We start from the raw sequence: 27,245 nt of genomic DNA, 5'->3' as shown, positions 1-27,245 counted from the left end.
ACAATTAGCCGCATCTTCCTTTATCTCCCTCATTTGTGTGTTCAATTAGTGCAATTGGACATAGATACAACTGCAAGAGAGCTTTGCTGGGATGATGGGGTGGCCAGCGAACTCTCAGAAATGATGCATAGAATATTAATTGACGGGGATTCTGTCGGTGCTCTTCCGTGGAAGCTTCTGCTCTGAGCGTCCAGGAGAGATTTGAGGTTGGTATTAACACTTGTGTCTCCTTGTTGCTCTGGGCAAAGACATCCCCAGAAGGGACACTTGATACAGAAGAACAACAGAATTAAGCCAGAGGCCCTTGACTTTTGGTCAGGGATTATCTCATATTTCCTCTAAACTGGGAAGTTGTAACATTGGGGAGGAAGACTGTGGGGATTCCAGAGAACCAAATCCATATGAGAAAAGAGAACATTCATTTATGAAATACTGAGTGGTGACAATAATGCTTATAATGACTAATGCGGTGTGCGGTAAGCATTGTGACGACAAGTAGATCCTAAACCCATAATTTAAGGCTTATTATTACTTACTGGTTCTACAGATACTGTAAAATATCTGATATATATGTGTAAGCCTGGACTTAGTGCTTTGAAACAAGAAGAACGGGTTCTAAACATGACTTAAATGGGAATCCAACCCTCAAGAAATTTAGGGTTTTCTTGGTAGGAAACTGGTTGTATCAGTAACTCTAATTTTTGTTTTAAGTTTATGTATTTATTTTGAGAGAGACAGAGAGAGTGTGAATGGGGGAAGGGGCAGAAAGAGAGGCAGACAGTAAACCCCAAGCAGGTCGGTGTGGAGCCTGATGCAAGGCTCAAACTCATGAGACCTTGAGATCATGGCCTGAGCAGAAGCCAAGAGATGGACTCTTATCTGACTGAGCCCCCCAGGGGTCCCCTGTGTCAGTAACTCTCTAGCAAGAAAGGGAATGAGTGTCGTGAGGTAGATCGGGTGAGGGGCCGTGACAGGTTGTAGGAGAGAAAAGTTATTCCTAGTTGAGGGCTGGGGGTGGGGGAGAAGTCAGGGACAGAGCGGCTCAGTGGCTCTGATCTTGAAGGCTGGTGAGGATGTGGACAGGAAGTCACGTTGGCCAGGACACAGTAGACCAAAAGAGCGACAGTCCGAGGAAGGAAAGCCGTCCAACACAGTTTACCTGGAGACCCCGTAACTAACGAGGCTTCTCTCCACTTTGAGCTTCCTAAGGCAGGAGTTGACTTTACCCTTTGTTCACAAATAGCTCCTGCTCACTGTCCCCTCCGCACTCGCACCGGTGCTGTTGGCCGGACTGTGGTCTCATCCGAAGGCTCAATGCAGCGAGGATCAGCGGCCAAGCTCACTGTCGGATTTGCTGTCGGGATTTTGTTCCTGGCGGGCTGCTGGGATGAGGCCTCCGCTCCTCCCCGGCTGGCTCGCAGCTGGAGGCCTCCCTCAGGTCCTTGCCGGTGGACTTCTCGGTAGCACAGCCCCCACCGTGGCCCTGAGAGCAGGCGAGGGAGGGAGAGAGAACGAGCACGAAGACAAAACAGAAGCCACAGTCTTTCTATAGCCTGATATTGGAAGTGACGGCTCATACTTTCTCCCACAGTCTCTTCATGAAAAGGGGGGAAATAGGTCCAGCCCGTCTCACAGGAAAGGGATCGCACAGGAGCTCGAACGCCAGGAACAAAGGATCAGAAGCTGCCATCTTGGGGGTCTCCCACCACATGAGAAGCAGGACCTGCGGTCAGAGAGGGCCTCAGAGGCCTTTGTGAAGACTTTTAGGGGTTTCTTTAAAATATTTATTTTTGAGAGAGAACAAGAGAATAAGCGGGGGAGGGGCCGAGAGAGAGGGAGACAGAGGAACTGAAGGGAGTTCTGCGCTGAGAGCCCGATGCGGGGCCTGAACTCATGAGCGGCAAGATGATGACCTGAGCCTAAGTCGGATGCTTAACTGACTCAGCCACCCGGGCGCTCCAAGACTTGCAGGTTTTACTTCAACAGTTGTCGAACTGCGGAATGACCCATCCACAAGGATTTTGTTGTTGCTGCGAAAGGTTCTAAGAGGAAACACTTGGAAGTCGACCCCAGGTGCCCATCATGGATCCTGACGCATCTCGACAAGTAGCACAGCATGCCGGCTATTTAGTGGAAAGAGTTGTTTCCAGTTCTGAGAGTGGGAAATGCAAGGGTCTGAAGTGCTTTCTGCCAGAAAGTGGACAAGTAGCCCCTCACACAAACACAAAGGATCGTAAGGCTGTGCTGAAAGTTTACAGGAGCTGAGTTGGCCTGACAAAGCTCCCGATGGCCAAATGTTGGAACAACCTGAGCAACAAATGAAATAATAAATTTAGTATTGAATTACAGCTTGGAGAGTAAAATGCATATTTATGAGTCTATCTGATGCGAATAAATAACTGAATAAATAAATGGGAGGCAGGGGCCCATCTTCCTCAGAGAAAAATTCCAGCTAATGAATGCATAAGGTACAAGGGAAATTGAAAATCACCATTAGAACAGCACAGTAATAATTGCTGCAGGCACGGTCCCCGATGAATACTAAAATTAGTGGGTAAAAGTCTAAGCAGAAACAGGGTAGTTCCATGGTTTCAAAGGCTCTCCTCCAAGATATGTATTAATTGCAAAGGGAAAAAATAGTAAGTTGAGAGCAAAGGATCTGGGCAGATGCCAGCTTCGATTAACCACATGGTCATGGTTAACATCATCAGTAGATGGACATCATACATCCTCTGGTGGGGCACATGGAGGAGGGCATGGCACCTCTGCTGGTCTCCTCAATATCACCTCTTCTTCTCAGTCGTGAAATTGCGTCGGAAAAACCCACATAGGCAGACAGTCTATAGAGTAACGCCTCAGTTTCTTCACACGTGTCAAGGACGGGAAAGACTGAGAAGCTATCACAGCTCAGAAGAGACAAATGCTCTGTAGGGTCCTGGATCAGGTAGTAGGAGAGAAGAAAGACATGAGTGGAGAACTGGGAAAGGTCTGATTAAATCCTGGAATTTAATTAATATAATCGTTCTAAAGTGGCCTCTTCGTTTCGACGGTCATTCTGTGGTTGGGTAGGGTGTTAACGTTGAGGACGGCTGGGTATAGGGCAGACGAGAACTCTCTGTATTAGTTCTCTTGTAAATCTAAACCTACCTCAAAGTAAAGAGTTAAAAAAAAATAAAGAGCCTGGCATATAGTAAGTGCAGTGTAGTATTTATTAAATAGGCAAAATGGTATTTGGTTTTAAAAAATTGGTGTATTGCTGTGGTTCCTTAAGTGAAAAAATTTTTTTCATTAAAAGTAACATATTTAAAATGTGTAGTGAAAGTAATAGATATTTGTTAATAGGTGCCTGGACTAATTCTGGAAGCCCACACAAAAAGAAAATGGTATGGGGCGCCTGGGCGGCTCAGTCCATTGAGCGTCCGACTTTAGCTCAGGTCATGCTCTCACGTTTCGTGAGTTCAAGCCCCACATCGAGCTCTCTGCTCCTGGCGCACCAGTCTGCATCAGGTCCTCTATCCCCCTCTCTCTGCCCCTCCCTGCCCTTGCTCTCTCTTTCTCAAAAATAAATAAAGCAGTTTTTAAAATCTTTAAAAAAGAAAGAAAATCGTGCCATTGGTTGGCTCTAGGGAGAGGACCCTGGTGACCTGAAGACAGATGCAGGAAACAGCTTTGCTTTTCTCTACAAATCCTTTCTTCCCTGTGGAGTTTTAAACCAGGCATCTATTATGTATTCAAAAAATAAAATTAAAAAAAATCTAAGCAACCATGGGAGTTCCGACATTTGCGGGCTGCCTGTCCATTCTCCAGTCACTGCAGCCCCATCACAGGGACCCGGAATCTCCTGGCTCCCTTGCTGTCCCCCAATGGATGCGCACTAAACGGTTAGTGAATGAGCAAGTGACTCACTCTGCTGTTGGCCCGTCATGGGATTGATCTTTGTCTCACATCAATCCACGTGGGTCCTCCTAATTCTCTTCCTAAGGAGGCCAGCTTGGGTCCTGTCAGTGACCGAAGGCTTTGATTTCTTCGCTTTCTTGTAACACAGCCCCTTTAGTGTTTCTGACTGCTTGCCTGAATTCTCTGCCTGTCTTCGGTGTCTGGAAAGCTTTTGACAGGGAAACACGGATTCTACAGAAGCCCTGGGGATACGCGGTGATTGTTTCGTCTCTAAAGAATCAAGGAGGTAACTTTGAATCCCCCACTGCCCGAGACCCTGTAGTTATTCATTACGGAACAGCCTGGTTCATTGACCCGGTGCTCAGAAGGCCCTCTGGTGTTAGAACGGATCCTCCAGCCCCTTGTCTTGGAGAACATGAAAACCTCCACCGGGCCCTCATTTCAGGAAACGTAAATGAGCGACATCCTGGCATCTCTCAAAAGACAGGACTGCGGAGTCAGACAGGCTTGGCCAGCCACACAGGGAGGTGGTAGCAGCACAGAGCAAGCATGTTGTTAACCATTCCTGTGTTTCACATCCTAGACTGAGACCAAGTCTCTCATTCCCTGTGGGAACATCATCTGCTATTCCCTGCTTCTATAGGCAAGAAAAAGCAAGAGCCGGTGGAGGCACGGCGGGGCGGGGGGATGCTTGATTCCCTCCTTGACTTCCCGATTTCTCTCTTGATTTTCCACATGGTACTATCACGATTTCTGTATATTAGAGTAACTTCCCAAAGACAGCACCCTGGATGAAAGCGGCTGGTGTGCCTCTCAGCATGTCGCTCGTTACGTGCGGGGCTGCTCCAGAAATCAGAATTAGACCCGTGGGGGCCAGCCAGTCCGTATTTTGGGCATTGTGTGCCCTAGAGCCTAGAATTCTGCACCTCAGCCCTCGTAGTACAAAAGCAGATGTAGACGCTACATAGAACGGCCATGACTGTGTTCCAGGAAAGCAGCCTGGCCTTCACTGATCCCCAGGCTAGAGCATGGGCTGCCAGTAGGCAGGTGGCTCGAGTCAGGGTGTGGAAGAGTCGAGGGCCGGACCAGAGAGGCCTCAGGAGGCCCCTGCTAGGAAGTTGGAGTTGGAATCTGGTAGCAGCATCTTATTTTAACCTTCTTACAAAGCTCTGAACGCAGCATGGAGAATGGAAAGGAGCAAAATTGGACAGTGGGAGGCCAGCTAGGAAGTCCACCTGGGAATCCATGCCACAGATCATGGAAGCTTCCCAGAATTCGGGAACGACGTTAGCAGCTCCCGCCCCTGGACCAGCGATGGTCAGGAATGGGGAGAGGAAAGGCAGGAACGAGGGCTGCTGCTGGGACTTGGGGCTCACGGGTGTCTGAGGATGGCCTGTTGGGGCCTTGATGGATACTTGATAATGACAGTTGTCATCTCGGCTCCCACTAATGAGGTTTTATTGGCACTGACAATGGCATGCCTGAGGTGTATGTGCTTCCTCTCCCTGGTTTTTAAGGTTGGTTTGTCCCTGCGATGCTATTTGTGTATGATGACGCGGCGCTCACAAACCCATCAAAGCGTCACCGCGGCCTGCCTGCGTTAGCAGTATTCCACCCCCGCCGCTGACACCGCAGGCTCAACAGACCATAGTTCCATAGCTCACCAAGTCTCATTACGGGACCAGAAACCAACTGACCATCCAGTTCAAAGACTGTCTGCTAAGCATTTAATTTTGCAGCTCTCGCCAAACACTGGAGGTAAAGAGATACAGTGCACAGTAGAAATAGTAATTCTGTGCAGCCCTCCTTACTGGACAGATTCCAGGAGGCCCGTGTATCCATTTGAAGCAAGCAGGTTACTTGCAGGAGCCCCCATGCTGTGAGATCAGGTCGCCTGGAGCTCGTCTGTGCACAGGAGAGAGGGTGTCCTGGAGGTGTCCCCTTTGACAGTTAGAAAGATTGGAACAATGGGGCGCCTGGGTGCCTCAGTCAGTTAAGCGTCTGACTTCATTCAGCTCAGGTCATGATCTCACGGTTTGTGAGTTTGAACCCCCCGTCAGGCTCTGTGCTGACAGCTAGCTCAGAGCCTGGAGCTGTTTTGGATTCTGTGTCTCCCACTCTTTCTGACCCTCCCCTCCTCATGCTGTCTCTATCTTGCTCTCAAAAATAAAACATTTAAAAAAAAAAGAAAGATTGGAACATTGATCCTACTTCTTGAACTCAGCACCACACCTCATACCCCTTCCCCGCTGGCTCCTACTGGCTTTTGCCTTTCGGGTCAGCAGAAGAGCAGGGACTGGAGAATTCTTACCCCCTTCCTTCTGCTGCACTCTTCTGTTGACATTTCTTTAAAGCCATTACCCGATTGAACATGAACCAGAGTTCTAAAAAGGCCACCCAGGGGCCCTGGCTCCAATTACCCTCACCACTGAGTTTTGGTAGCCATCTGAGTTCCTATTTAAAAATGCCCTTTTCTGCCTTAAGTGGCCAATTAAGTCCCTTATTCTCCAGCCAGCTCTGTAACTTCCCTGTGCCTGTTTCTTAGCAGAAGCCATTCGCCACCTAACTCCCTGGGTTGTCACGGCCACACTTCCTCATCAAACGCAGAGAGCAGGCTCAGAGGGTGGGCACCGTTCTGAGGCAGGCTCCAAAGAGCTCGGGGATCATGGGCGGCTTCCTCCCTGCCGAGTCGCCCTTCTTGTCGGCAGCAGCGACCACTGGCATGTGCTCAGTAGCATCTGCTGAAAAGTCAGGGTCTTTCATGGAGGCTCCCCTGTCCCCTCTGCCCATGAGCAGGTGTAAGTGAGGGATGGGGAAGGCCAGAAGCCCTTTGGTCTCTCAGAATAAGAACAACGAAGAATTCCCAGAGAGATGTCTGCTTCCTTCTGCCTTCAGTTTTACCACCTTCTCGTGTCTTACTCCTCTCCCCTCTCTCATGTTGCATTGGATCTTCTGGTGCTTGTTTCATGGCTCTGGATGGTCCTAGAGTCCTAGCTCCGTCCCGGCAGATGGGTCCCCTAGTCTCCCTCGGGCTCAGGCGAGACGGCTCCTGCTGTGGTCAGTCGGATGCAGAATGGGCTGGCAGCGTGGATTCTCCCATCACCCTCTTCCAGTTAATTTTAGAAACTTGAGTTACCATGGTAATGGTTCGCTGGCGGTTTTCGTGGTTCTCCTTCGATTCAGTCCTTTGCCGGTCTGCCCTTTAAATTAAACTTTTTCAGTCTGCAGCTAAATTGGGACACGAGATATGCTTGGAATAGGAACCCATAAAGGTGCTGCAGCCCCATGGGACGTTTGTTTGTTTGTTTGTTTGTTTGTTTGTTTTAAACGAGACCGTCAGGGTGGGTTGGGGATGCCTTTGGTGCACAGTGGACAAGATAGCTCCTGGAAGCTTCTGTGCTGGAGAGAACAGCCACAGGCAGTCGAGGTAGTCACGGGGTGCTGGAGAGAAGTGGGTCCCAGCGCCTCTCCATGCATGGAGCTCCTTCAGGTTGGGGCTCTGCCTCTTTGACTGGAATCCCCAGCGTGTGGCCTGACCCACGGTCTGGGCTTCGTTAAGTGGATCAACGAATGTGTGCCCTCCTCATCTCTTCCTTCCAGCCTTGTTGAGAGCATGGAATTCTAACGACTAGACCAGCAGGGAGTATCAGTTCTCTTGCATCCTGGAAGGGACACACAGCCTCCGCATCCCTACAGTCCTGCCATCCTCCCTGCCTTCCGCTGGGTAGCGGTCCTTCTTCCCCACCAGTCGGCACTCACAAGCCCCTTTCCAACTGGGTGTGAGGGGACCAGACTGCACAGATGCTAGAAAGACAGAAGCAAGCTCACAGCGGTTCACTTGGCTCAGATTGTGTACATTAGCCTTTAGTGTTTGTATCAACTGTGTGCTGGGTACAGGTTTTCAGTCCCTGTTTTACAGACGCTTACAAAGGTGCAGCACATTGGCCAAAGTCACTCATGTAGTCTAGGGCAAAACCAGAACTCTCAGCCCGTCACTCACACTCCCAAACGTGGACTAACTGCCATGCACACTGCCCCTTCATAGGGGTACACCTGTCCCCATTCACGCTATGCCTTACTTCCCTGTGTGAATGGACAGGTGTGTGGTAATAGCAGCGACTGTCTATGCAGACTGTACCATCTGCATCTGGACTTGGGGACGAGGGCTGGATCGTTGGTGGAAAACTGAATATACAGACCGACAGTGGCCAGACCGTGTGTAAAAGTAGAACTCTGAGGGGTGCCCGGGTGGTTTAGTCGGTTAAGTATCCAACTTTGGCTCAGGTCATGATCTTGCAGATGTTGAGCTCAAGCCCTGCATCAGGCTCTGTGCAGTCAGCGCAGAGCCCGCTTTGGAACCCGTCCCCACCTCTCTCTCTGCCCCTCCTCTGTACAGGTGCACATTCTCTCTCTCTCAAAAATAAACATTAAAAAGAAAAGTGGCGCTGTGACCCACAGCCTCCAGCAACCAGCCCAGGACACCACCCCATTAACTGCAATAACCAGCCATGAAGTCAAACATAACCCTGGTAACAAGGGGCCCAAAACACCCATGACTTGACTGATAACTGACGGCCCCCCTCTTTTTGTCCCCATTTCCAGCTTAGAACCCACCAGCCAAATGTGCACCCCTAACGAATCTCACAGGATCAGGACGCACCACCCCAGCTTCCCCTACCAGCCCCCCCCCCACAGGACACACCTCAAGCCTGCCCTTCCTCCCACTCCTCTCCCTGCTCTGAGTCTCTCAGTCTCTGACGGCGGCTGCCTCTCTGGCTACAGCAAGCTCTGAATAAATAGCCTTTGCTTTCCCCCTTTGGCTGGTTTTCCTTGATGTCCACACCCGGAGGGGTGGGGGAACTGGGCACCAGCTGAGGGAAGGCATGTGCCCGAGTGGGGTCCTGAGCGCAGGCGTGCAGTGCTGCTGGGCACCGAGCTGGAGGGCTGCAGGCTGTTGCTGTGCTGCCTGAGCCACCTCACTGCCAACAGGATGTCACCTGTGGCGTCCAGCAGGATGTCATAGGGGCCCAGGAGAGGGAAGGAACCATGTCATTCCAACAGAAGGCTTCATGAAAGCGGTGGCATTTGAGTGAAGGCCACGAGGCAGGCAGAATTTGCTAGGCTGTGATGGAGAACGTGGGCGAGGTTGCAGCAGAGAAGCTGGGGTCCCAGCGCTGGATGGTCTCGCTGCACCCACTGCAGCCCATCCCCCCACTTCTTCTCACTGCGCACACAGCCCCCCTTCCCCGGGCTGCATTGGCAGGGCCTTCCTCCCCTCTGGCTTCCGGCGGCTGTGGCCGGCAGGAAGCACCAGCAGAAGGTAGAGGGGTGGCATGTCTGGTCCCCCAGCCTCCTTTCGGCTCTCCTTGGTGTCACCTGGTCCTAGGAGCCACGCAGTCCTGGGGCTGGGAAAGCCTTCTGTGGTCCCATCGTGAAACTCTTCCAGTCTCCCTTTTGATTTTTTATTTACTTTTTTAACTTTTTTTAAATGTTTATTCATTTTTGAGAGACAGAGTGAGGGGCAGAGAGAGAGGGAGACACAGAATCTGAAACAGGCTCCAGGCTCTGAGCTAGCTGTCAGCACAGAGCCCGACGTGGGGCTCAAACCCACGAACTGTGAGATCATGACCTGAGCTGAAGTCGGACACTTAACCGACTGAGCACAGTTTCCCTTTTTCAACCAGGAGGTGGTGAGACCCACTTGGACAGGCAGGAGGCACCCAGCAGGAAAGCTGTGGGTGTGTCTGGAGAACTGAGCACCCTGTCCAGGGCCGGGCTGGCCAGCGCCTAGGAGGGCGGGGGATGGATGCAATGAGAGGAGGAGGGAGGAACGGACTCTCACAGTGAGGAGCTGGGGCCTGGCCCCTGGGACGGGGGAAGTTCAGGCATGGTTGTGAGCAGGGGAGCAGAGCCAGCTCAGGTCTGCCCGTCTCCACCAGCTGGGCCTGGCCTGACTGGGTCTGGGCGCCATCTTGGCCCCTTTGGAGAGCATCCCCCACGTGCTGCCTCCACACTCCTGGCCCTGAGAGCTGGTGGGTCGCTAGATGACTCTGGGAAAGGGCTAAGTTGTTCCCCAACTAATTTGTGAGAGGGAAGGTTCTGGAAGAATGGGACAGTGTTGTTGTACCCTGAACACCTGCACAGTTCTCTACAATCCTGAGCTCCACCGGCTGCCCACTGAATAACAATATGATTATGGCAGCCATGGGCGTGGTTCCACATTCCGTGAGCAGATCACCTCAAGAGACATGAGTGGGACCTGTCCTCATACCCTGTGAATCTCTGGCTGGTGGTCAGACAGACAAGGGCTCAAGTCTCAGTTCTGTCACTTCCTGGCTGCGTGACCCGGGGCTGACGACCTGACTGCTCTGAGACTAACTTCTCACCTGTGACGCTAACTGGACTCATAGCCGTGAAGCACTTGGCACGTAAGGCACTTAGCCTCACGTGGAAGATCGCAGGTGTTTCTGGCAGGACAACACCCGGAGACGGAAACTTCCGGAGCCCCAGAGTTAGAGACCCCGTGCCCACTTCCAGCAGCGCATTTTCACGGAGCGCCGTCTAGGACATTGGGGATACAGCAGTGGCCGAGCAGAATACGGCTCTGCCCCCCAGAGTTACATTCCAGTAGGGAAGAGATAATCCCATACAAACACAGAGGACGGTTACAGGTGGTGACAAGTGCTGTGAAGACAGATGAGGCCAGGGAAGGGGCTGGATGGAGAGGCTTGGCGGTGGCTCCGGAGGTCCTCCCACTGACACTGACCTAGGATTAGAGACTCAGGTGGGGTAGAGTGAGTCATGCCGATGCCCAGGGAGCAGTGGCATCCAGAAGTAAGGGCACAGCAAGGGCAAAGGCCCTGGGGCAGGTGCATGCTTGGTGTGTTCTGAACCCACAGAAAGGAGACCGGTGAGTTTGTAGCGCAAGAAGCTGGGGAGAGGCAAGGGTGGAGGCCATGGTGAAGCTTTGGACTTTATACTGAGTATGTGGGAAGCTGCTGGAAGGTATTGAGCAGAGGAGTCACATCAACAGAGGCATTCAGGTTTTAGAAGGACTGCTGTGTGGCTAAGGGGGAAGAGGCTAGAGGGTAGTGGGGGTGGGGCGGGGATGACTGGCTGGGCCAAGGGTGGCAGTGGTGGAAGGTGTGACACCGGGACGAGGTGGAGGACCTGCCAGGGGCCGGTGTGTAGGCTGCTTGAGAGGATCAGCCGTGTCTCGTGCTCCCCTTTGAGGAGTTCCTGTCCTGTGGGCTGGGACGGGAGCCTCAGATCCCAGTGTTTGCAAAACAGGTCTCCCTTCCCCCTGGACGGTGGGGGCCCAAGTCCTTATGATTTTTCTGAAATCTCCAGGAGCGGTGAATGCGTTCCTGGTCAATAAAGCTCCTTCTTGGGAGCCCCTCTTGTAATGCTTCCCTTAGCAGCCAGTGCCCCTAAATTATTCAGAAAGTCGCATGCATTCGGAAGCTCCAAGGCCGCACACTCAGCAGTTCCCTGGGTAATAAGGTCTCGGGGCAGGCGTAGCACCAGTGAGCTGATTTGGCCGCGGCCCTCAGGAGCCTGCAGCCCCGGAGAGCAGACCCGGTGGCCAGGCCTGCACATTTGAATACGATCAGCTCGCAGACCTGTCTGGTCAGGTGTCAAGGTGCCGTGGGGAGGGGGCGGGGGGGAAAGGGTGGGGCGAGGCATCGTGCAACCCTCCAGACCCAGTGGCACATTTCACACTCTACAGTTGCACAATCAAGGCTCCTGGTGCTTGGGCCATCAGTCAGTGATCACCTGCTGAACCCCAACCAGCCGCCTGGAGGGTGGCGCTGCTACAGGAAGCCGGGGGAGGAGCCGAGGCATTTGTTTCTCTTAAGGTGGCAGCCGCAGAACTCCCGCCCCCACCCCCTGCCGACAGTAGGGCCCCCCCCCCCCATTTGTGAAGAGACAACTTCCAGAATGTTGGGAATGTTCTTGTTTGGAATACGATGGGTGTTCTGGGCATCTCAGGTACCACTGAGGTTGGTGGGATGGTCACATCATCTTGTGAAGCCATCAGGTGAACATTTGCCTAATAAAGCCTCTGAGAAGTCCTGTATCAATAATAACTAGGATTTGTTGAGTACTTACTGTGTGCCAGATACTGTTTTAAACTTTTGACGTGTATTTCTTTTTATCCATAATCAACCCCATGAGGTGGCTTCTACTATTACCCTGTTTCACAGATGAAAGGGTTTTGAGGTGCAGAGGGGAAAAGTAACTTAGCTCATAAGTGACAGAGCCGAGAATTGAGTCTAAACACCTGGGTTCCAGAGCCTGCACTCTGAACAGCTACCAAGAGAGTAGTTTAATTTGTCCAATCCAGTTTTCCTCGCACCTGTTTGACGGAGCTCCCCATTTTCATGAACTGTCTCTTGCTGTCTCACTCACTCTTGGTTTCGGACCTCAGACTCCTGAGTGCAGATGCTAGTTGTGCCACCTGTTTGCTGTGTGACCCTCAGTACGTTACTTAACCTCCCTTGGCTTCAGCATTCACATCTTGATTAGCGGCAGGAAGACTAGGCTTCACTCAACTTCAAAGTTACCCTCATCTTATTCAGTGTTTGAATCTCTCTGTAAATGAGATTGTGAATGATTGTGTCCCAGTGTTAGCTTCCAGCTAGAACCAAGTACTCATGGAGTACCTACCTCTGTACAGGATTGCAGGGCCCCGAGGAGGACTCCCAGGAGAGAGCTGGCCTCGGCCCCCCAGGGCTGCCTCTTTAGAGCGAGAGACATGTGAAAAATGAAAGTGAGGCATGGGTGAAGAGGTAGGGGTTCTAGACGAAGGCGCCTGGGCTCCTCCCGGTTTCTTCGGGAGGCTTTAGACCACATAGGCAAGTTCCCTCACGCCTCTGCATTCCCATTTCCTCCTCTGGAAAATGGGCTCCTTCATAGGCTGGCATATTTGTTTCCTGTGTTCGCTGTAATGGACCCCCACTGACTGGATGGATTAAGACAACAGAACTGTGTTCTCTCGCTGTCGTGAGGCCAGAGGCCTGGGGTTGAAGTGTTGGCAGCGTTGGCTGTTGGTAGAGGCTCTGAGGGGAGTCTGTCCATGCCTGTCTCCTGGCTTCTGGTGGCTGCTGCGATCCCAGGCTGTCCTAGGCTTGAGCTACGTGACTTCAGTCTCTGCCCCCATCTTCACAAGGCCTTCTTGCCCGTCTTGTTGTCTGTCTCCTCCTTTTCTCTGTCTTATAAAGACATTCATCATGGGATTGAGAGCCCACCTAGTTCTGGATGATCTCATCTTAGGGGCTTTACCTTAATTGTATCTACAGAGACCTTATTCTAAATAGATCACATTCTGAGATCCAAGTTGACGTCTCTTCGGGCGGGGGGACACCACTGAACTCTCCCTGGCCTGGACATGGACGTGGCCATGCGAGTGGAGCCCAGAAACAGAGATGGGAGAGATACGCACAGCAGGAATTGGCCACACGTGCTGGCTCCGTGTGGGCAGAGAAAAGGAGAAGGTGCAAGACAACCTGAATGTTCAAACCCAGGGGAACAGATGGCCAAGGAAGTGGCTGGCATCTGGGAGTCTGTCCTAAGAAACTGCACCCGTGAACACAGGTCACTGACTTACTCAGCATTGTGTTGGGCACCAAGTGTAGCATGGCGGACAGAAGCAAGGCAGGGCCACCCTCGCGGCTCTTATGGTCTGCTCAGTCTACCCGAATGGCGTAGCGTTGTTGGAAATAGAAAAAAAAAAAAGGCAGCCTAAATGGACATCATGTCAGCAGGGTGTTGATTGAGTAAGTTGTGATGCATGTATATAGTGGGTTGCTTCACAGCTGCTCTTTAACAAAGGCGTGGGTGGGTGAGGAAAGATGTCCACGTGCAGAAATATCTGGAGAGCCGGAACAAAAGTACCCATGCGTGTGGACATCCATAGAGGAGATTTGAAGGATTTGCACTGTGGATGAAGAAACTACAGCCAGTGAGCGAAACCCGAGCTACTGCCTGTCTATGGAACTAAATCGGGACACATCTGTCCTCATTCACCTGTGTTTCCTCAGCCGCTTTTGTGCTACACCAGTGGAGTTGAGTACTTGCGGCTGAAACTGTATGCCCCACAAAGCAGGAAGTACCTACCGTCTAGCCCTTGACAGAAAAAGTTTGCCCAACCCTAGTCTACACCAAACTCTTTAACTGTTTTGTCCTAGTAGGTTTGGGGGTGGGAGGAGGTGTGTGAACATTTCCATTTTGCTTTTAATTTTAATGGAGGTGTAAAATCAGAAATAAAGTTCAGTTTGGAAGACACAAAAGCATAAGGGACGCACACTACCCGATTTTGAGACTTATTATACAGCTCTAGTTATCAACATGCTTAGTGGCACAAGGACTGGTATATGGTTCAGTCAAACAGAATAGAGAATCTAGAAGGAGACCCGGACTTGTATGGTCAGGTGATTTTCAACAAAGGTGCCAAGGCAGATCAGTGGGAAAGGATAGGCTTTCAACAAATGACTCTGGAACAATTGAATATCCAAAGGGAGGGGGAAATAAGAACATTGAACTTTGTACCATAAACAAAAATTAAGTTGCAGTTGGGGCACCGGGGTGGCTCAGTTGGTTGGGCGTCCGACTTCAGCTCAGGTCATGATCTTAACGATTCGTGGGTTCGAGCCCCGCATCGGGCTGTGTGCTGACAGCTCAGAGCCTAGAGCCTGCTTCAGATTCTGTGTCTTCCTCTCTCTCTGACCTTCCCCTGCTCACACTGTCTCTCTCTCTCAGAAATAAATAAAACATTAAAAAAATGTTTTAAAAATTAAGTTGTAGTGGATCGGAGATGTAACTGTAGGAGCTAAAGCTGTAAAATCTTTTCCAGGCAAAGATTTCTTGGATAGAATACAAATAAGAGAAATAATTAATACAATAGACTTCATAAAGTATTTAACGCTTATCTTCAAAAAGACACTGTAAAGGAGGAGACAAGCCACAGACTGGGGAGAGAATATTTGCAAAACACATTTCTGGAAAAGGGGTTGGATCCCAAAACGTACAAAGGATTCTTAGTACTCACTAAGCAGTCAAACGACTGAATTTTAAAATGGGCAAGAGATTTAAGGAGACGCTTCAGCAAAGGAGACCTACACATGGCAAATGAGCACGTGAAGAGGCTCAACGTCACTAGTCCCTGGGTAATGCAACCTAGAACCTCCGCGAGCTATCGCTGTGCACCTAACCAGAATGGCTACTGTGGAAGACTAGCCACATTATGTGCTGGTGAGGATGCAGAGCATCTGGGGGAAGGCAAAATGCTGCAGGCACCTTGAAGAAACAGTGTGAGAGCTTCTTATAAGAAACGTACACTCCCGGTAGGACCCAGCAGCCTTACCCGTAAGTATAAACCCAAGAAATAATAAAAATATTTGTCGGCACAAAGACCTGCATTCCAGAAACTGGAAGCCACCCGGGTCCCTCCCTCAGTACAAATTGTGATTCCTGACAACAGAGCGCTGTTCTGCAGTTTAAATTTTTTAAAAGTGTTCCTGAGAGAGAAGGTGACACCGAATCTGAAGCAGGCTCCAGGCTCTGAGCTGTCAGCCCAGAGCCCGACGTGGGGCTCGAACTCTGGAACGGTGAGATCATGACCTGAGCCAAAGTAGGACATTTAACCGAGTCCCCCCCTCCAGGTGCCCCAACTCCGCATTTTCAAAGAAGGAAGTGCTAATACCCAGGAATGTGGACAAACCTCAGAAGCATCATTTCAAGTGAAGGAAGCCAGACGCAGCAGGCTACGTACTGTGTAACTCCAGTTACATGACTTTCTGGAAAAATGTGCATCTCTTTGGACAGAACACAGACGAGTATTTTCCAGGGGTGGTGAATTAACAGCAGAGGGACCACAGAGAACTTCTGGGGAGGAATGGAAAGGTTCTAGATCTTGTCTGTGGTCATGGTTATACAACTGCTTCATGTTGTTCAACTCTTAAGTGCACATTTTGAAAGGGTGCATCTGATTGTGTGTATATTACATATACGTCAATCAACCTGACTTCTTAAATATGTAATCTAGAGAAAAATAGACTTGAAAAATACTGTTTTTAATAAAAGGCACACAGGAGTTGATTTTTCAGAGTGATAAGGAGTCAGTTTGAACGGGCAGCGAACATTCCCACGGGATTCTGGACTCTGGGGGTCAGAATTGGATGCCGTTCTCGGGAGTGGTGAGTCGGTCGTGGGTCTCAAGTGAGTGAGCAGTGGTGAGGCATAGGCCCTGAGGGGTCAGGTGCGTACATTACAGAAAGAGAAGGAAGGAAAACCAAGACAAACAGGCAGTGTAGCAGTGCCAGAGTTGGTGGAAGGTAGGCATGGTTTTGGAATGGATAATGCAGTACAAAGAGTAGAAAGAAAGGGGTAAACAAATCTCCCTCACCTCCGCTCTCCTGTCTGTCTGTCCTGCTCTGTCTGTCTCTCTCTCTCTCAAAAATAAGCATTTTTTTAAAAATGTCCTATGCATTCTTTTTATTTAAATTTTTTAACATTTTTTTATTTTTGAGAGACAGAGAACACGAGTTGGGGAGGGGCAGAGAGAGAAGGAGACACAGAATCTGAAGCAGGCTCCAGGCTCTGAGCTATCAGTACGGAGCCCGACACAGGGCTCAAACTCACAAACTGTGAGATCATGACCTGAGCCAAAGTCGGACACTCAACTGACTGAGCCACCCAGGTGCCCCATGCATTCTTTTAATTTAATTTCTTTTAATGTTTATTTATTTTAGAGAGAGACAGAGAACGAGCGGGGGAGGGGCAGACAGAGAGGGAGACACAGAATCCACAGCAGGCTCCAAGGTCTGAGCTGTCAGCACAGAGCCCGACTCAGGGCTTAAACCCATGAACCACGAGATCATGACCTGAGCCGAAGTTGGACACTTAATTGACTGAGCCACGCAGGCACCCTTCCATGCATTCTTTATTTAACTTTGTTTCTTTTCACGTATCAAGATATCTTTCAAATTGTTCCATATCGGTGTATGTAGAACTACCCTAATTTTTTAGATAGGTGTGGTATTGCATGGATACCTCAGTTAATGGTTAATTTAGCCCAGCCACAACTGATAGACATTTAGATTGTTTCTGATATGTGTGCTATTACAAATGATGCCTCAGTGAATACTCATACGAAAAAGCTAATTCTCATTTGTGTGAGTATATCTGTTAGATCCTTGAGAGCAGAATGGCTGCGCTGAAGAATACGTACATTTTTATTTTGCTGTGTATTGCGAACCCCGTCTCCACCTTGGGCTGTACCAGTTCACTCTCCCACCAACCATGCAGGAATAATTACACCTGTTTGCCCCAGACCTGGCCAGCAAAACGTGAAACCAAACTGTGCGTGCGCCAGTGTGCCAGGTGAGAAATTGCATCTCCTGGGAAATTTGATTTGCTTCTGGAGGAAGGGATACTTGAGAAGCAATGGAACACCCCAGTCATGAGCGCTGGCTGCTTTTATGCCTCCGCCAGGCCAGACTGCGCGCCTCTGTGAATTAGAAAAAGGCACTCCTCCTCGGGACACTTGACTGCCATCTGCCAGAAGACTGTTGTGATAACCATACGAATCCGGGATGACGAGGCGAAGACACCCCCTGGAGCTGGAGACAAGCTCTACCACAGGCAGCGGCCGGAGCCGCTGGCCTTCTTGAGAGCTCAGTGGTTTCCGGGTAGCAACCAGATTGCCTGCAATTAATGTAGTGGAAGCAGCAGATATGGCACAGGAATTCAAGCTGTCTGACAGCGGAGCAGGAGGGCGTTAGCTTGAGGGGCAGCCAGAATAAATGGAAACTTCATTATCTATGGATTATGCACTTAGAACTCAGGTCCCAGGCAACTCTGATATTAGTAATTTGGCCAGCGGGCTCATTAAGCTCTTAAGAAAAGTGAGTCTAGTTAATGAATTAATACAAGATGACATTTTACACACCGAGCAGAAAGGAGACCAGGCACCACTGAGTTATGTAACATCATAATTTCTCGAGTCAATGCGATTGCCGCTTCTCGCCTGCCAGAGTGGGTAGATCTGGAGAAAGCCTGCTTTCGGAGACATAAATGACACCGTTAAGATGTGCAATCATTTCCCATTCATTTTAAAGCGCTCCCTCTTGTGTTCTTAAAACTTCAAGCGGTTACAAGGAACTTAGTGTTTTAAAATCTCTGAATCCATTTGCTTTCCTGATAAAAAGCCTGCTTTCGTGTTTTAGGAGACATATCGCCCTAAAAAGGAGCTCACTCCATCCTTACCCTCAGTTCTATTCTACCTCCCTCCTTCTTGCTCCCCCAGCCAGAGAGGTACTCTCCCAGCCTCTGCCTCTGGTCCAGAGAAGTTAGTGAGGAAAATGGAAAGAACGTGAACACTCAGAATTTGCATTAGCCAGTTGGGGATGACGACAAGTTCTGGGGGTGGATGGTGGTGAGAGTTGCAGAGCCACGTGAATGTACTTAGTGCCGGTGAACCACACCCTTCAAAAAGGTGAGAATGGCAAACTTTATAAGTTACATATATATTTTACCACAATTAAAAAAAAAAAACTAGCATTAACTGCGGGCAAACACTTACCAGGCACTTTGCATATATATTGAATTTTATCCTCCCAATAACCCAAGGATCTGGCTACTGTTTTCACCCACCACTGCACAGCTTCCATTTTAAACATGGAGGCAGCTGAGGCTCATGGAAGTGCAGTAACTTGTTCAGCAGCAGTTAGAAGTGATGGCCCCAGGGGGCACCTAGGTGGCTCAGTTGGTCAAGTGTCTGACTTCGGCTCAGGTCATGATCTCCAGGTTCATGAGTTGGAGCCCCACATCGGGCTCTGTGCTGACAGCTCAGAGCCTGGAGCCTGCTTCGGATTCTGTGTTTCCCTCTCTCTCTGCCCCTCCCCTGCTCAAGCTCTGTCTCTCTCTCTTTCAAAATTAAATATAAACATTTAAAAAATTTTTAGAAGTGATGGCTCCAGGACTCAACCCCTCAGCTCTGTGCTTGACATCACAGAGTGAAGAAGATATATTATTTTCAGCCTGAGTGCTGAAACATACACACATACAAACCCCCACCCAGCTTTTAGTTCTCTAAACTGACAGAGCAGACAGAACTCTAGCAGCACGCCTGAGGGTCACAGCTAATCAACTCGAGAAGAATCCCAAACTGCCTCCCTCCCTCACCTGTCTGCAGCACACTTCTGCCTGTGGTCTGCGATGTTACTTGCTTCTTTCTGTGTAGTTAATCATTGAAACAGCGACCTACAGGAACATCGTAGCTTCTCGTTCATGTTTGAGTATGACCAGAAAGAAATGAACACAGAGCCTGGAGTTTGAGGGAGAAAATCTTCATGTGTCTCAGATTAGGATTGTTTCGGGGGATCGAGATGTTTATATCAGGAAAGGAGAGAAGGTAGTGTGTTCCCCAGCACGTGGTTGTTTGTTTGTTTTTAATGTTTATTTTTGAGAGAGTGTGGGGGACATAGAATTCAAAGCAGGCTCCAGGATCCAAGCTGTCAGCACAGAGCCTGACACAGGGCTCTAACCCACAAACTATGAGATCATGACCTGAGCCGAAGTCAGATGCTTAACCGACTGTGCACCCCCACCCAGCATGTGGGTTTTTTTGACGGAGATGTACCTGGGTCCTAGGCCTGGACTCCTCTACTTGCATTTTATGTGAACTTAGACAAGCTAAATCACCTCTGAGTCACTTTGCTATCTGGAAGATAGGAATAATAAAATACAAACAACACCTGCCTTACCAGGGTGTGTGAATACATATTTTTTTCCACCGAGCTGAAGGCATTTTATTGAGGGCCTGCCCTGTGCCAGCCCCCATCCTGCACAGTGGGGATGCTGTGGAGAACAGGACAGGTACACACCTAGTAACGAGGGATTGGGATGCTTGGCCCAGCTCCAGGACACAGGGCCGGGGTGGACAGCAGTTGCTGTGTCCACTGCTACTTTCCGTCTATGTTTCTGCTCCCGTGGACCCACCCAAACCTCACTGCTTCAGAGGTCGAACATGCACAGGGAGTGGTCGCCAGATTGGCTCACTTGGGCCGTATTTAGATTATTCTTCAAGCTGGGCCATAACTGTGGTAGTTGTGATTCTTCTTCTGCAGAGACGAGGAGCCCCCAGCTCTCTCCGAGGAGACACCACTCTGGTTTCCAGGGCCAGCCTGGGCCTTGTCTTGTTGTCATATGTGCCCTGCTGGCCAGAAAGCCCCTCACCTGAGAATATGAAGGATGGCTTGTTACACGTTTGCAGAGCGGAGCGTGGGCAACCTGCGGGGGTTAGGACATGCACCAGACTGCTGCTTGAGGGCCTCTGAGGCAGTGTTGCTGACTGCCTGGCGAGTCTGCTTAGGGGGCTGCAGGACGGAGCATTAGGGGCAAGGCTCTCACGTCGGATCACTGGGCTCCGATCACACACCGCTCCTTTCCTCCTGACCCCGTGACCCTTGTGTGGGGACCCAGCCCCTCTGAGATTCCCTTTCCTTATCTGAAAAAGAAAGCAGTTATGGCATCTAATACATGGAATTGCCGTGAGGCAAGCAGATGGAACGAAGCGTGTGTCTGTGTGTCTCGAACACGCACCTCCGTAGCATAGTGTGTCAGCTGTTCCGAGTGCCCGATCCTTATTCATGCATTTCATGCTCCCAACAGCCCAGGGAATCAGTCACTATTACTGTCCCCAGTTTACAGATGAGGAAGTTACAGCACAAAGAGGTTGACCAGTTTCCAAGGGGCACACAGACAGTAAGTTCATTCATTTGTTGAATGAATGAATAAATGAATGAATGAATGAGTGAGTGAGTGAGTTCCAAAGGGCACAGCAGCTGGGACTTGAACCTAGTCTGGCTCCCGAGTGCATGATGCTGGCCTGTGCTATGCTGGCTCTCTCTTAAAAGCTCCGGATAGGACTTAGCGTAAAATAAGCACTTGTAGACACAGGGACCCCGGCCGCACCGACCACTGCTCTCCATAGACCTTGTATTACAAATTCCCAGGGAATTTCCAGCCCCGGGCAACCATTCATCTCTTTTCTGTCTGTACATTTGCCATTCCTGGACATTCCCTGTAAATGGATGCATACAGTGTGTGTGCGTCTGGCTTAATGGTCTTGAGGTTCATCTGTGTCGTCACGCGTATCAGTACTTTTTATGGCCATCCCACCTTTTGTGCACCCTTCACTGGACGTGGGGGGTTCCGCTTTGCGGATGCCGTGAATCGTGCCGCTGTGAACATTTGCACGCCCTTCCTGGGCCTGACTGACGCAGCAGCTGAGCCACATCGGTAACCTCCCCCTCTCTTCTCCCCTCTGGGGCTCCGCAGAACCGGGCAGCGGACAGGTGTTTGTGACCTCAGAGAACCAGCTCGTGTACTACCCCAGCATCACCTACGCCATCATCGGCAGCTCCGTCATCTTCGTGCTGGTGGTGGCCCTGCTGGCCCTGGTCCTGCACCACCAGCGGAAGCGGAACAACCTCATGACGCTGCCGGTGCACCGGCTACAGCACCCCGTGCTGCTCTCCCGCCTGGTGGTGCTGGACCACCCCCACCACTGCAACGTCACCTACAACGTCAACAACGGCATCCAGTACGTGGCCAGCCAGGCCGAGCAGAACGCGTCGGAAGTAGGCTCCCCGCCCTCCTACTCAGAGGCGCTGCTGGACCAAAGGTGCGTGTTGGCCGGCAGGGACGGGGTGTGGGGAGGGGGGAGCTCACCGGTGGGGAATGCGGAACCCGTGCACACACCTGGGGTCCTGGTGCCTGCCAAGAGCCCGCTGCTCAGACACTGCTGCCGCAGTCTGTGACATTTCCTGGGTCCCGGCAAAACAGTACCATCTCATGTTCTCCCCTCTGCAAGCCACTGGGGGAGGTTCTCTGCTTGCCTCCGTTTTACAGATGAGGAAGCTGAGGCTCTGGGATGTTAAGTTATTTGTCCGAGGACATAGAGCTAGGAGCCTGGCCAGCTCAGCCCTGCACCCCCCTAGTAAGGCCACACTGACACACGTCAGGCCACCGATGAGCTACCACAGAACAGTGGCCAGGCCCTACCAGAGGCGGTTCGTACCGTTGAACCAATGAATTCAGTGAATGAGTGAATGAATGAATGAATGAATGAGTTCCTTGTTTGCCTTCATTTATAAAATAAATGGAGTGGGATGGAGCACTCTCAAGCCTTTGTAAAACAATAGGACCCTCATTTCAAATGGAGTGCCCTGGAAAGCCCAACGGAGAAAGTCACATAGCAGAATTCTGTGTCTAGCGGGCGGTGGACCCGCTGACCCTCTCCTCCCTTCTTTGGTGACCTGCCGGGGATCCCAGAGAACCCATTTCGGAAGCTCACTTTGGTTCTGAGGTGCCCGTGCGCTCTCCCCCTGAGCCCAGGACTTCCCGGGTGTGGCAGAGTCATTTTCCAGGTCTTGTTTCCCAGCTGACAGGGCTCCCTCTCCAGTGGCAGCTCTCGTGTTACTTAGTCTTTGTTTCTCCTTCTCATAAAAGGAAAACGTCACTTTAGCGGGCTGTGCTTAAGGACATCGTTGCAAATAAGTGTAAGAGCCTGGGACCTCAGTCCCCGCTCATGACCTCTTTGTTCGGACCATCCAACGTAGAGGAAAGTTTAAATTGCTGAATCTGGAGACGGAACACCTGGGTCTCAATCCCAGAAGTGCTGCTTGCTAGTTATTTGTGGTCCTCTGCAAGTCATTTAATGCCCCCTTGCCTCAGTTTCCTCCCCAGTACAGTGGCCTACCCTAAGTGCTCTTGAGAGCCCTAAATAAGGTAATGAAAGTAAGGCGGGGGGCAGAGAGCCTGACTCACAGTAAGCCTTCAGGAAGAGCTGCAAAACAGACTCTTTGCTGTTGAGTTATTGCACTGCAAGCTAGGTGTCATTACTGTCCCCTTCTGCAGAGGACACTGAGTCATTGAGAAGATACCCTCTCGCCCAAGTCCACACAGCCAAGAAGAGTTGACTTTCAGTAAGAACGCCAAATTCTGTGGGCCATCTGAGGTTCAGTCCTGGACCGCAGGGCCCCTCACTGGTGGAGCGAAGTGTCCCTGGCCAGGCCACCCAGGACAAGGCGAGCGGGTGCATGGGGTCCTCACCCCCAGCCCACTCACAGGATGTGCTTTTTTTTTTTAATGTTTTATTTATTTCTCAGAGAGAGAGAGAGCGAGAGAGCGTGAGCAGGGGAGGGTCAGAGAGAGACGGAAATACAGAATCCGAAACAGGCTCTAGGCTTAGAGGTAGCCGTCAGCACAGAGCCCGACACGGGGCTTGAACCCACGAACTGTGAGATCATGACCTAAGCCGAAGTCGGACGCTCAACCGACTGAGCCACCCAGGAGCCCCTCACAGGATGTGCTTTTGACCCTGCCCATGGGGCACTAGCCAGCCTGAGCACACTCACCTTGTTCCGCTCCCTTCGGCTTGTCGCAGACCAGGGGTCTTCCTAGAGCTTGGAGAGCCTTGCCCCCCCCCACCCCAGGGGACACAGCAGCATCCCTCAGCCTGGGGCGGAAGGTGGGGTGCCCTCCTTGCCTTGGCTCCTAACACATGGTCCTCCCTCTGCTGTCCCCTGCCTCTCCTGCCCGGTCCTGCCTTCTCCCTTGCAGACCCGCGTGGTACGACCTGCCGCCGCCGCCCTACTCCTCCGACACCGAGTCGCTGAACCAAGCGGACCTGCCCCCTTACCGCTCGCGCTCCGGAAGCGCCGGCAGCGCCAGCTCCCAGGCGGCCAGCAGCCTCCTGAGCGCAGAAGACAGCGGCCACGGCCAGGGGCAGCCCGGTCCTCCGGAGGGCGCTGCGGGGCCCAGGGACTCCGCGCCCGGCCAGGGCGCCGCGGAAGTGTAAACCCGGCGCTCCCAAAGTCCGTGTGGGTTAATCTGCTCTGACTTGGTACCATCCTAACAATTTAGCTCACGGGGAGCTCCTCAGGGTGCCTCGAGGAGAGATTCCGGGTGTCAGCTGTCTCTCCGTCCCCTTCCTCTCCCCTCCCCCCACCCCTCCCCAGATTTCAGGGATGTTCTTTAGAAGGAGACCTGGTGTTTTTCTGGCCTCTCAGGTGACACGATATACTGTGCATCTTTTCTGGGAGGGCACGCGTCCTTCGGGGCCCAGGATCGTGAGCGCACTCTCGACATCATTGTGTCACTGGCGGAATGTTGCGGAGTAGGCGGTGTAAGCTTGCAGGCGGACGGAGAAGGTGACAGATCAGCAGTCCTGGGGAAAGCGGCGCTCCTGTGCCCTGTTGGATGTTCAGAAGGGCAGAAGACCCCAGACCGAATTCTCCGTGGCTGCTAGCATGTGGCTCCGTCGGAGGTTTGGGTTGGATGAGCCTCCCAAGAGGCCATCGTGGATGATGGCCCTGGAAGGAATCCAGGCGAGCAGTAAATCCTGCCTCACGCTACCCTGCACGCTGCCCTGGGTTCGCGGCCAGAGGAAACGGCCATGCGTTACGCCCTTCAGCAATCGCCAGTGTCCTTCTAGTTCTCTGAACGACCCCGAAGCCATCTACTTGATAGATTTGGGCTTTAAAGACTTGCCCAAGAGTCCTTGCCTCGAGGGCTCTTCTCTGGCAGCGTCTGTCATCAGCCTCATCCCGGAATAGGCAGGGAGCCTCCGTCATGAGTTTGAGTTCTCAGCTCTTAAAATGCAGCCTGTTGAGAGCCTGGGCCTGCTGTGGCCCACAGTCCTTCTCTGGCTTCTGGACCGTCCCCTTCCCGGAGCCAAGGGATGAGGACCCAACTCGAATTGGCCAAAAATCTGATCTGGTCCTCTGTCCCCGTAAACCACGCCTGGCCGGTCTTGCCCAGCCATGCAGCTTTCAGCGCTAGCTTCCAACATCCCCTTGCCACCCAGAAGTCATTTTACCTGTGCGTTTGGACTTGAGGACACTGTGGTTGGTGACACACATGAGAACATTCAGTACCTCCCACCAGAGCTCCTGGGTCCCTGTGTTGGACACACTCCCCTTCCCGAGGCCCAGATACCAGCATCCTGACCTAGGATTAGGGCTGGGGTTAGTTAGAGTCAGGCTCGGGCTTCTTCTGACTTGCCACAGTTTCTCCTCTAAAAGATGTGGACGGTAGATAATTTGGAGTCAAGATTTGCCATTCGGACTTTTGTTTTGTTTTGTTTTTTAATCTCTTAGAAATGCATTTGAAACAGTGTGTTTGTTTTTTCCCTTCTAGTTAAGGGATTATTTATACGTGTATAGGAGAGCTGTGTCTTTGTTTCGTGTTCTTTTGTTTTCCCTTAGCGAGGTCCAAAGAAAGATACAAAAAGGAGATCACACCTTTGTCCCGCTGAGCCCCGACACCAGGTCACTGCAGGCTGACCTGTGTGCCTGGCGTTTGTGCAGCGTTGCACTTTGAGCTGTTATTTATCGACTTTGTGAAGGTTGCAGAAGGAGGGATGTCTTTCTCCCTCGGTTCAGAGCCTCTGTGTTTCCGCTAGCGTTTTTCTTTCTCTGTGCCTAGCTAGCCGCAGGGCCCGCTCCCTGGAGAAATAGTGGGTAGAAATGTTAGATGCTATTTGGCAAGAAACCACCCCGATGGGGCACAAAACTGGAACCAGGCAGAACCACTCCAGGCAGCTCTCACCCATTCAGGAGTTCTTTCCACAGCGGAAGAAATTTCCCGTAACCTCTTTGATGCTAATTTAAATGGAGCTTGCAGGCGTGGGAGACAAAGTGGCATTTAGTGATCCTGTTCTGTGGACTTGTTTGGATTTTTTTTTTTTTAACCATATCCAAAATATGTCACAGAAAGCTAGCGACTTGATCATTTCTTTCTTTCTCTTTTAAGTTAAGGAAAAGGAGGCTAGTTGCTTCTGTCTTTCATTTTTTAAATAACACATGAGTTATTTTCCGAGTACTCTGATAAAGAAAGAACTTTTTGATGGTAGCCAGAGTGTGTTTCATCTCCTGTGAGTCAGAATGGCTTTACTTCTTCCCCCTTTGATGGGACCGTGCTTCTTTCTGGTATTTTGGAAGTTGTTTAGAAGAAAGGATTCTAATTTTAATTAATTGTGCAGTGAATTAATCTCACTCGCTTTTCCACTTCCAGGCATCTTAGGAAAAACAAATGGTCTTAGTAGATAAGAAAGCCTATTAATGTTGTCGTTTTTTTAAATAACACAGGGACATTTTTATTATAGATTTGATTTTTTTAATGAATCTTTTTAAAAATATACAAATAGAGCACCAAAGCCGCAGGGGATTTTCCTGTCTTCTCCCCTACTCAAAATGGCAAAATAAGTGGCCAGCAATATTTTTTAACTCATTCCATCCAGAATATTTTTTTATGCACTGCCTGAATCTACACCAACCAGAAAACCATCTCAAATGAGAACAGCAAATTCTTTCTATTTTAGCATTAACATTAGCGTCAATGTAATTGATAGCTTACCCCCGATTCAGCTCCCTACTCTGAAATTGACATCTTTTTTAAACACACAACAAAGCGGTTAATAAATAGTGTGCTATGTTCAAAGTTGATGCAAACTGGAAAGTTTGTGTGTGGTTGCTTTTTGTGTTTTGGTTAAGTTTTGGTTTGGGTTTTTGTTTTTGTTTCTCAATTTTTATACTTTTAAATAAACTTGCAGTTTCATTCTTTTTATTGGTGTGAATGGTTCTTAATCCACATTTCTCTTCCATAGCAATATAACAAGTGCATGGTCACTTCTTTTGGCTTCTGTGGTGAATTTATGCCATAATAAAAAGAGAAAAAGGAAGAGAATAGTGATGGGACCTCAAAATGAGATTGATTTAGGATTCCATAGCTCGTGTGACTGACATACAGAAGTGACATCATGGAAACCAGTTAGTATCACGGGCCCATCAGAAGATGGGCATTAATTGCCATCACTGTGGTTCTGTTTGAGGGAAAAGGGCAAGTGACTGACAGCTGTAGGAGTCTGACCACATATTCAAGGGCACACCACAGCTCTGGCACAGGTAGACTGGTCATTAGTTTTGAACCCCAAATGGCTCAGACTGGCCCCACCAATGATGGTGGCATCTTTGTGCTTTTCTAAGTCTTGTTTTGGAGCCCTGTGTTGATTATTGATGCTGCAGGGACAGTCTCCATGGGAAGTCAGGATGCCCAGGAGATCACCACCATCCAGGAACAGAAGTAACCCTGCCCTTGGCCAAGATTGAAATCTATATGGGTTTCTAAACACAGAATGTACGGAACCAAGCTTTAGATCATGTATTGATCCCCAGGTGTCTCAAAAAGAATACTGGGCTATCTGACAGTGGTATCCCAGATATACACCAGGCCATGGCCGGCCCCACATACTCTAGAGTAGACCTTCCCATGCAGTATGC

General features: G+C 50.5%; 1 protein-coding gene across 1 annotated transcript in view; it reads left to right on the top strand.

Moving 5' to 3' along the window:
• Nucleotides 1-26,473, top strand: part of LDLRAD3 (low density lipoprotein receptor class A domain containing 3) — a 234,734-nt gene extending 208,261 nt beyond the window's left edge. Inside the window, exons 5-6 of the mRNA XM_039233380.1 lie at nucleotides 21,241-21,586; nucleotides 23,527-26,473. Of these exons, the coding sequence (XP_039089311.1) occupies nucleotides 21,241-21,586; nucleotides 23,527-23,764 (584 nt within the window). The 3' untranslated portion in view covers nucleotides 23,765-26,473. The remainder of the gene's footprint in view (nucleotides 1-21,240; nucleotides 21,587-23,526) is intronic.
• Nucleotides 26,474-27,245: the final 772 nt, after the last annotated feature.

The sequence above is a fragment of the Hyaena hyaena genome, unplaced genomic scaffold, assembly GCF_003009895.1.
Source record: "Hyaena hyaena isolate Hyena2069 unplaced genomic scaffold, ASM300989v1 scaffold_74, whole genome shotgun sequence".
In the NCBI taxonomy this organism is placed as follows: domain Eukaryota; kingdom Metazoa; phylum Chordata; class Mammalia; order Carnivora; family Hyaenidae; genus Hyaena; species Hyaena hyaena.
This window is presented reverse-complemented; position numbering and strand designations above follow the sequence as displayed.